General features: G+C 40.4%; 1 protein-coding gene across 6 annotated transcripts in view; it reads right to left on the reverse strand.

Moving 5' to 3' along the window:
* Window positions 1-11163, reverse strand: part of Snap91 (synaptosome associated protein 91) — a 113293-nt gene that overhangs the window by 65209 nt on the left and 36921 nt on the right. For all 6 annotated transcript variants that reach the window (XM_021206128.1, XM_021206127.1, XM_029542977.1 and 3 more), the window contains exons 3-7: window positions 7925-8067; window positions 7235-7310; window positions 6472-6574; window positions 5079-5172; window positions 3516-3627 (exon numbers count right to left, since the gene is read on the reverse strand). In XM_021206128.1, coding sequence (XP_021061787.1) covers window positions 3516-3627; window positions 5079-5172; window positions 6472-6574; window positions 7235-7310; window positions 7925-8067 — 528 coding nt within the window. The remainder of the gene's footprint in view (window positions 1-3515; window positions 3628-5078; window positions 5173-6471; window positions 6575-7234; window positions 7311-7924; window positions 8068-11163) is intronic.

Raw genomic sequence — 11163 nt, forward strand, 5'->3', positions numbered from 1 at the left:
TGTGTATTTCACACTTGCATGCCTTTGCTGTTAAGGTGTCTTTTAAAAATCATTGGCTCAAGTTTTGTTTGAGTGATGCTGTATAGTACTACCCTTCAAGATAAAACTGACTTGGAGGGGAGGTTCCTTAAGATGCAGGGTATTCGAACAGATGAGAGAAGACTCCATTCTACTGGAATCTCATTAAGCTGGTGAAATAAACAACTAAAGGATTTCAGGAAGTCCCTGAAACTGAACAGATTCACTACCCCTCAGCAGTTAAGAACTGCTGTGAGACATGCAAACAAGCTGATCTGCCTAGAAGGAGCAGAGACAAACTAAGCTACTGGGAAAATACAATCTTCATTTTGTTGAGCTATCTGTGCTCTGCAGAGTGTGCTCAAGGTTTACAGATTTCATAACACTGGGGTAGGCTTTGGTGATGGTGCTGCTTTTGCATCATTTTTGCTCTGGTAAGTTTCCCCCCAATAAATCTTATGGCTTACCAAGATGGACTTTGACAGTATCTATACTTTGGTCTGTCATTGGTTCTCTATTTGGGGTATTTTAAATTTTTATTTGTATCTGTGTGTATGTATGCCCACAGAGGCCAGAAGAGAGGGTATCAGATTCCCTGAAGCTGGAGTTATAGGTGGTTATGAGCTGCCTGATATGCTGGGAACAAGCCCAGTCTTCTGCAATGACAGCAAATGCTCTTAATCTGAGGCATTTATTTCACCAGTTTCATGAAGGATAATTTCCAAGAATTCAGGTGTTGAGAGTCCCTCTCAGTATTTTGGATATTTCACTCTATTCCCTTCTTGTCTGTCTGGCTTCTGAGAAGATATTGTATATAATTCTTAATTTTGCTTCTTTACAGGTACAATGATTTCCCCCCCTCTTGATTCTTTCAAGATTCCCCCTAACTCCATTTGTTAGTTTTTACAATTCAAAAATTATAGGCCTGTATTAAAAATATAGGCCCTATAGTTTGGGGGATATTCATCATAGGTGATGTCTCTGAGCTTCTGGAATATATGTTTTGGTACCAGACACCAATTTTGTAAAGTACGTTCTTCACGAGTTTAAATTATTAGCCCAGATTTAACTGATCAGGATGAAAGCCGGCCATAAACTGAGGGGCAGCTGTGCTTCTTCCCATACCAGAACACATAGGGAACCTACTTGATCTCCCAAAAGCAAAATGAAAGTGTGGCCTGGTCACAGCTCTCACGCTTGTCTGTAGTCTGTCCCCAGCAATGTGTCAGTCTGGTCTTCCTACCTCTGCCCCAGTTTCCACATTAGTCTTCACTTTTGAGTGATTCCCGGTTAGCCAGGATTTACCATGTATACTGGCTGGTTTCTCCAATTGCTGGGGCAAAGGTTTGTCCTGTGTCTAACCTCTCTTGTGACTCCAAAGAGAGTTAGTTTTCCAGCCTGCTCAGTTCTTTACGTTAGGGCAATGGTGACTTCTAAACTCTTTACACATGAGGACTGGAAAGTGGAAGCTGGCTTATCCCACCCAGACTTTTAAGGAATGCTGACTCTGAGATGCTGCTGCCCCCTGGGGACTGATATGAGTCAATGTTCCACCACTTTGGATAGAAGCTTTATGACCAGGAATTAGATCTAGTGAGTGTACAGAATGACTTCCATGGTTCCTAAAAAGGGATATACTTTGACACCAGCAAAGTCGCCACAATTTGATGATCCCTGTGCAGACCCAGGAATAACAATTCTACTTCATCTCTGGGTTACTCGAATATTTTATTGGTGCAAAAAAAAAAGTTTTAGAGGTTAAAATCAAGCAATAAAGCCTACTCACAGAGACCCAAATGTGTCCTCTTTCATCAGAGGAGAATTAGCACAATTCTTGGCATCTGGAAGGTAGCTACTGAGGTACAAGATGCATTTATCTCTCTCCCAGAGTCCATCAGGAGTCCACTGTCAGCAGGCAGAGATGGCATTTACAACCATTGTCTCATCTTAAGAACATCAACCTGTGTGGTGCCACAATCCCATAGGACACTGCTCTGATGACATCAGGGTGTTGGTTCTTACTGGGCAGGAACTTCAAGCATCTGGCATGTCTTGGTAAGAGGGATAACTGGCAAAGGGGGAGGTAGAATCCATGAAAGTTCCTGGACATGCCACCTTAAAAAGGTTTCTGAGTCTCCAAAGGTCTGGGTAGTTTAAAGAAATGCTTTATGTCAAAAGTATATTTTGCAGTTGGAGCTCCTAAGGCATAGTTCAGAGTCTGCCAAGCTGCCTTGATTTTGCAGGAGACACACAGAACATGTGAGCGTGCTGCTGTAAGAACATCGTGCACGGTGACAGCAAAGAGCAGAGCTCAGGCAACAGAAAGTTCCATAACTGCTTAGGCCACCAGAGCCTTGGTTCCAGAAGAATCTAAAGGTACTTAAGGAGTATGCAATTGATTTACAGGTTGCGAAATCCCTCTATCATGCTCCAGCACGGGGCCCTAGTGACAACAGAGACCTTTCTTCAGATAACAGTGATGTCCTTTAAAGAAGTTGTTGTTGGCTTACTTCTAGAGACCAAGATCCTGACCAAAGAGAGTGAAGTGGTCCTCAGATTCACAGTGAGCACTATGTAATCAATTAAGCTGTAAAGTTGGACAAACATAAGGCTATCCTTGGATATATATCAGCCAAGCACGACATGAATAGGCAGACAAGTTGTATGAACACTGGGTCATTTCCAGAGTGTCTCTCACACACAGCCATGTCTCTCATTTATCCTTTAAATCATATTTGTGGTCTTTGGGAAATTCCTTATGACCAGCTAACAAAAGAAGAAGATTGCAGTTTGGTAGTAGCTAGAAGTAACATACTGAATAATAACTCTGCAGAGGGGTGACCTGAATGTGAGAATGAAACGCCTTAGAAGGTCAAGCCTTTTGTAGTATACTGTCCACCTTTTCTCCTGTAGCAAGTCTTAGGGAAGGCCACCAAGTCATGGGTAGCACCTGGGTTGGATGTTAGGGACTTAGCAAAACTAAGCTGAAGTACTGATGACAAGGAGTTCGGGATAGACCTGGATGAAGGAAGTGGATGGACCTTTCAAAATAGATAAATATCACAAGTCAAGTTTCCCATATGCAAATCAAGACACATACACTAGCAACAAGCTTCTAGTTATGAGGTGGAGAAAATGCTATACGAGTGTCAATGAAGTCAGAGTGGGGACTTAACAGCACAGGATTCCGACTTTAGCTGCCACTACTGTTTGTTTTCAGTGGGATAGATCTTTTAGGAGGGAGGAGATAATCAACCTGCTTACCTTGTTCTAGATGTCTACCCTAGATGTATTTATGTATTTATCCTTGTGGCCACATAGCTCAGCCAGCGCCACCATCAGGAGTCCCCTCAGTATCATGACTCTCACACAACCCTGCCTCTGCTGAGGTGCTCACTTTAGTGCGCAAGAAGCTAGACAACAGATTCATCCCTGCAGAATTTGTCAGCCTTATCACAACCCAGTCAGCCCAAATGGGCCACAGCAGTGCCACTTACCAAGTAAGTTAATGACGCCGTCATTGTAGCAAGCAAAGAGTTTGATAAGATCTTTGAAAAGAAGCATAAATGCAGCATTTATGACACCGTTGGTTAGTTCATTTGGATGCACCTAGAAAAACGAGCATTTAACTTTAGCTGCACATAATCGAGTTAGTATTTTTTTCCTCAAGTCATAATAAAATGCCTCAAATGACCACTAAGAAATCCACTTGTATTCACTTGTATTTTATTAAGTCTAGCAATACCAAAGGACTGGCTGCAAATGCTTCAATTATCTAAGCTAGAACCCGTAGTAAGGAAGAGGAAAGCTAAAAATAGATAAATACAAAGAAAGAAAAAATACACTAAGATTAGACATCCAATAAAAATCTTACTGTAAAATCTGTCAAAAACCAGTGTGACCGTCTGCAGTTTCTACTTAAAATTTCACAAGAGTGAGCTGTTACGAGCAGGGCTCAATTATAGTCTAAGCCATAGAATCTTAACAAAGACTTTAAGCTAGGAGTATTTGAAGAAAGTGTTCTAGACAACTATCAAATTACAGGGGAGCTGACAACGAGAGCTCAGAACTTTCCTACATGTCAAAATATTTTTTTTTCATGAGTAAGGTCCTCTTAACTCTTATTTTTGAGTTAATTATACATTTACAAGCAGTTGTAAGAAGTAAAAGAGGTAGATTCCATATGGCATTGACCTAGTTTCTCCCAAATGTAATGAGAGAGCTCACAGAACTCCAGTTAGTCATGCCACAGCCAGGATACAGTATGACACAATCAGTGGACTGCATTCTGAGCTCAATGGGTTTTACTTGCATACACTTTGGCTCTATCTAGTTCTACACAGCTTTATCACACATGTGCATTGATATATCTATCACCACAACCAATTCAGGTTATGGTTTTTTAAATTATTTTTTAATTTTATGTGTATGGCTATTTTGCCTTCATGTCTGTCTGTCTGTGCACCCCTCGAATGCCTGGTGCTTATGGAGGTCAGACTAGGGCATCTGATCCCTGGGAACTGGAGCTGGTTGGGCATCACCATGTGGGTGTGGTGAATTGAACTCAGTTCTCTACAAGAGCAGCTGGTTTCTTAAGCACTGAGCCATCTCTTCAGCCCCGACAGGTATGCTTTTCAACCAACAAATAATACTTACTGACTCTACCAAAGACTTGTTATTTGTGATATCACAAAACCACTCTCTCTGGTGGACAGTGTCACTTAGGTAGTCCGTGTTAGATGGTTTCTGACCAGGAAGCACGGTTATTTAGCTGTCTGATGGACATCTTATGCACACTTCATCTTACAAGCACATCAAGCCATCATTTTGCTCAGAATAGAAGGCTCCAAACTGCTGTGTTCACCTTTCTCTGACAGTAGGAAACAGTGTGTAAACTCTGGAGCATTCTGGGGGCCTAAGAGACTGTGTGCAATGTTGCTGTAATTCATCTACATGAAGGCCTTCTAGAGATGATCCTATGGCAACTTCTAACTCACCGGCAGCCCTTTCAGAGGAAAGACAAGCAATTATTCGAGCAACATTTCACATGAGATACGTACATCAAACTCCAGCAGTGCGTCGATCTGCCCCTGTAGGATTGGCATACTCTTCAGGAGCTTTTCAGGAACCATTGTCCTCATGACACCGTCGGCCCTACAATACCACAAACGGACAGAAGCACACATCTTTGTGAGCACTGGAAAGGCAGGGCCATGTCTTTGCCCTCAGGTCACTCCTCACTTTCCTTGTAAGTCTCCTGAGATCACTGTCAGGGGTGAAGAGGTTGTGGCTACTTGATAGGTCGTCTAGAAGAACAGCACATGCACTTATACCAATGGGTCTCAACCTGTAGGTTTAAAGACCCTTTCATACAGATTGCATATCAGATACCCTGCAACCACATATTTACATTATGATTCTTTTAAATATAAGTTTATTTGTTTTTTAAAATGATTTGTTTTTAATTTATAGGCATTGGTGTTTTGTTTGCATATCTAACTTTAGGAGGGTGTTGGTTCCCCTGGAATTGGGAGTTGTAGACAGTTGTGAGCTGCTATGTGAGTGCTGGGAATTGAACCTGGGCCTCTGGAAGAGCAGCCAGTGAGGACTCTTAACTGCCAAGCCATCTCTCCAGCCCCCCTGTATTATGATTCTCACAGCAACAAAATTAGTTATGGAGTAGCAATGAAAATAATTTTATGGTTGGGGGTCACCACAACCTGAGGAACTGTATTGAAGAGTCACAGCATTAGGAAGGTTGAGAGCCACTGTCTTAAATGCTGAGCTATCTCTCCAGTCCCTCTATAGACTCTTAAAATAAAATAATAAACCTTTATAACATTTTACCATTTCTTTCATTTACAAACAGACAGAAGATCAGCATGTGCTTCTGCCTCAACATCTGGCCCAGATTAAAGGATCTATTTAGAGGTAAATAAATGATACCTGTGTATTAAAATTCATTTTTTCCTGGTTCATTGAGTCTTTCTTAAACAGTAAGTAATGTCAATAATTAAATTAAGGTATGCACATTTTCTAGGAAAGCATTACCTATCAAAGCTAAATCACCACATACATGGTTTTCACCTCAATTAAAATCCATATAAATAAATATTTTCATTTAACACCACTACACACTGAAATCAATTTTGTCAATTCTTCCCTTAAGTTATTTACAAATATTTACATTAAGGATGTTGAGTCAGTTTTAACAAATAAAATTTTGCAACACATAATTTCTGAGCAGCCAATCAGATCATTATGCACGACCACACAAAGCACTGCAGGCTTCAGGGTAGCTCCTACCTTACTGACTTTCCTAAACTGTTTCTCCAGGTGAACCGGGCCTGCCAGGATCAATGCTAGCTGGCTTATAAGCTTGGTTACATAAACCGTGTATGCCTAGAGGATTTACTGTGCTTAATTAAATAAGAAAAAGTGCGAGAGCCATACCCTTTCTTCACTCTGGCAAAGTCAAATGCCATCTGTCTGTAGGAGAAAGCCTTTTCATTCAAGTATCTACTGTAACGCCGGATGAACGTAGACATATCATAACCTGGGGAGAGGGAGAGGAGACGGGGGTCACGAACACAACACTTTTGATTGTACTTCTCATCTGAGCAATTATTCTATAGCTCTTCAAAACAAACAGGGATCACAGTAGCCTCTAAGAAGCTCAACATGTTGCAGCAAGCCCCATTTACCACCCGACTTACAAGCCAAGACTCTTCCATATGGGTCGTCCTGGCCATTCAATATGGTGATTAAACTATCCAGCATGGAGTATCTTTTTGATTTTTTTTTTCTTGCATTTGTATTTACTGTTACACACCACAGCCTGTTTCATAAGTACACATGCAGCCAGCTGATATGGGTCTATCTACATGTATGTAATAATAAGCAAATACAATGAATGAGCCAGATGGCTCAAGCTGCATTAACCTACAAAAACATTTCTCTAAGAGGGGAATCTCTTTCTTTTTAATTTGATTGATGGCTTTTACTTCCTCATCTCCTGAGTCTTTATAAAGGAACTGTGAGACGGATTAAGTCAAAGTGAACACTTCAAGTGACAAAATAAAAATATTATTTTATATGATTGTTTACAGTTCAATAGTTAATAGTTACTTTCATATTACTTCCTCAAATAACCAATGAAATACTCAGCAACAGTGGCTTTGGATTAATGTCCACCCCCAGAGTTGCTTATTCTCACCGTGGGATCCACTTTTATCTAGAAAGTTGCTGAGATTGAATAGCGTATTTCTAGAGGCCAAATACTGAATAAATCTCTGAAAAACAAAAATTAAACACCCATATTTGTGCATCAGACCTTTAAACAATGTGTGATATTAAAGCAGTATTCTATTCATTTATCTTTACAATTTCCATTGTTTGCTCACTTAGTTATGAAGCATCCCATGCTGCCAACTTTCTCTAAGAGAGAAACACTCATTGAATCACAATTAAATTTTGTGAACTCTTACTTCTGCATAAGCTAGAAACACTGAAAATTCAATAGGCTTCACTAGGAATTCTGTATAAAAGAAGTAATTTAATTTTATCAATATTTTTCACAAATAAACATTCCATTAAAGCAATCTTCATTCACAGTCACAAAAAGTTACTTTCTGTAAAAAAACAGCCCTCCCGATCCTTTCTCTTAACATTTTTATCCACGAATACATTCACATAGACTATACATTTAAATGTGGCTGTATCACCGAGACAGGGTCCAAATCAAAATACACTTAAAGACAGCCAGGTCCTAGGTTGAAATTATACTCAAGACAACTGTGAAACTCGTACTTCTTCTCCTCCTATTAGTGAAAATTCACGGGTCTTAAATTACCATCATGTTCTGCTACCCCAGACTCTACCAAGAAACAGTTGTTTATTTGGTTACCTCATTTCCATGCACCATGAGATGGTGTGTGGTCACTAAAGCTTTAAATACCACCACCCAGCTACTGTTTGTCGCCCGCTCAAAGAGCGTGTCGGCCATCTGAGGAATATTGACATTGGTCTCGTTGGTAGCCTGGATCAAATCTATGAAAATAGAAGATATCCAGTAATTATTATATATAAAATTTACCTCAAGCAATAAGCTCATTACTAAAGCATGACTTCAAAATTTAATAGACAAGAAATAATTGAAAAAAATTATACTGTAGCATTCTTATATGTGAACACATTAATATATGTATTTTAACCAATGTATTTATTTACTCTTGAACTTTTTCAGTTGAATTCTCTTCTGTATTTGTGCTGGTTAATGTGTTTCAACTTGACACAAACTCAGGTCATCTGGGACGAGAACACCTCAGTTGAGGAAATGTTTCCATGAGACTGGACACTGGCCTGTAGGACAGTCTTGCAAGAGCATTTTTTTTTTTTTTGATTAATGACTGATGTGGGAGGACTCAGCCCACTCTGGGCAGCACTATCCCTAGGCAGGTCGCTTTGGCTGTGTAAGGAAGCAAATTGAGTAAGCAAGGCAGAGAGTGAGCATCGCTCCTTGCTAGCCTCTGCTTCAGCTTCTGAATCCAGGCTCCTGCCTGGGATTCATGCTTTGACTTCCTTTCATGGTGGACCATATAACCCGCAAGCTGAAATAAACTCTTGCCTCCCAAAGTCGCTTTTGGTCATGGTGTTTTATCACATCACTGCAAAGCAAACTAGGAAAGTGTTCTTGTCTTTTTTTATTTTCAACTTGCTGGCACAGATGCCATTTTTTAAATGAGGAAAACACTAGGTGAGTTAAGTCTCTTGTCACTCTAAGCTCAATGTCTTAAAAATGGATATTAATCTAATACATTGTTTGCAGGAAAACAAAAAAAATGTATTTTTGCAACATAGTATCTAAAAGTATACCTCGCTTGTATCTAACTTTTAAAGCATGCTAACAAATACACTGCCCTGTGATTAGCAAAAACACAAACAGCTAATGAGCAAAGCATATTCATCTACTACCTCCATTCAGCTCTCAGAGAACACCATGCAGTGTTTGATCATGATCTGGCCTTGGATAGTAAGATAGAAGTGCTATGTAATATATTTCACTATCCACATCTTCCTATTAATATAACTCAAGGTGAATGGGAAGCTATATAAATTGGGGAACAGGGATGTACAGTACTCAGAAAAAAAAATGCTTAGTGTTGAAATGTAGGTGGGCAGCCAAAGATCATGTCTGTCTCTGATATGTCTCCAGTACCCTGTTCTATCAGCAAATGAATAGAATTTGTGACAGACACCTAGTTTCAAGTATAAGTAGTCCCATGATACTATCTCAGATACAGCATAATGAATTCTTTTTTTTTTTTCTTTTTCTTTTATCTTCCACAACTATTGATAGGTTTGGGTGAGGCATATTTTGTATACATTTTGTCTAACAGGCATTTGCTGTGTGCAGTGCTTAGGGAAGCACCATGCAGGAGACAGGCCATTTCCACTCGCCAGAAGCTCCTGGTGTGATAGGGCTGTATCAACCTGAACAGGCCAAGAGGAACAGAGGGCCTCCGGTTTTAATGGCCGGAAGCCTTAGCAGCTACACCTAGAAAGGACCAGAAAGCTTTCTTGACGGATGAGAATTACAATGAAAAATATTGGGGGAAAATATGTTGAGAGATGAGGGATGATGGCTGGAGCTTCAAAAGGATGTGAACTAAGAGATAATTATACTTCAGACAAGTCATAAGTCAGAACAATTGTTAATACTCCCAAGTTTAGGTGCTGAGAGCTTTTTTTGGAGGGGGAGTGATTGGCTTAAAAAATCTGATTTGTGAAGTTGATCTTACTGATGGGCAAGTGTAGATTTTGAGTGAAGAGCAGGATAGGCTTATCTCTGCATTTGGATCAGGGAGTTGCCTGGGAACTAAGGTACCACTAGGTTGTCTGCAGGGTGTGTGTGTGTCTATGTGTCTCTCTCTGTGTGTTTGTGTGTCTATGCATGTCTGTATGTGACTGTATGCCTGTTTCTCTGCCTATGTTTATTTGTCTCTGTGCCTTCACATGGGAGGACACATGTGCAGATGACTATAGAGGCCAAAGGTGTCAGATGCCCTAGAGCTGGAGTTACAGGTGGTTGTAAGTCAAATATGGCTGACAGGAATCCAATTAGGATCCTCTGGAAGAGCACTATGTGCTCTTAACCACTGAGCCATCTCTCCAGTCTGAAAAGGACTTTAAAGACATTTATTTTCATTATTTTTAAATTATATGTGTATGTGTGTCTGTTTGGGTATACACATGTGAATGTGGGTGCCCTCAGAGGTTAAACACATCGTATCTTCGAGCTTGAGTTATGGGTAGTTGTAAGCCATCTGACATGGATGCTGGAAACTGAACTCAGGACTTCTGGAATAGCAGTACGCAGTCTTAACTGGTAAGTCATCTCCTATGCCCAAGAAGAACCGTTTAAATGTACATGCATCAGGGATTCTTCATTCAGGATTATAAATTTCTGAAAAGTTCTGGTGGTATAGGGGCTAAGTATATGAGGTCAGATATGCATGTCTTATTTAGATTGAGGAGTTACTTATTGTAGAGGAAGAGCCACATATAAACTCACTGAAGAATTGGATTACATCTTAGAGTTGGGGGTTGTTGGGGATTGGTTCCAATGCTTTGAATTAATCTGGCCTCCAAAATTGGGAATCTGTGTGTCCAAATGCTGAAGGCCCTTTTCCCCAACTGGTTTTTAATCTGTCAATAAAGAGACAATGGCCAATGGCTGGGTGTAGAGAGAGTAAGAAGTGGAACTTTTAGATCTGTGTTAGCTAGGAACTGAAAAGGAGGAAGAAGGGAGAAAGGCTATGATTCAAAGGGAGACGGATTGGGTTTAGAACAGAAGGAAAATCATCCGAAATGTAGGTGAGAAGGAGTGTGGCCCCCGAAAGGGCTGCCCAGAAGCATCTTGGGCAGCAAAGACTAGGGGGCAACCCAGAAGGAGCCAGGGCAACAAAGGTAAAATATAGAATTTGAGGGCGTTAAATCAGGAGTACCAGAGGGAAATGTGTACTAGCAGTGTGGAGGATTAGAGCTTTTGTCTAGACCCAGTCTTTGTGCTAGTCAAGCCATATTAAAATTAACTGGTGTGTGTGTGTGTGTGTGTGTGTGTGTGTGTGTGTGTGTGTGTGTGTG

This window comes from Mus pahari, chromosome 10 (genome assembly GCF_900095145.1).
Source record: "Mus pahari chromosome 10, PAHARI_EIJ_v1.1, whole genome shotgun sequence".
In the NCBI taxonomy this organism is placed as follows: Eukaryota; Metazoa; Chordata; class Mammalia; order Rodentia; family Muridae; genus Mus; species Mus pahari.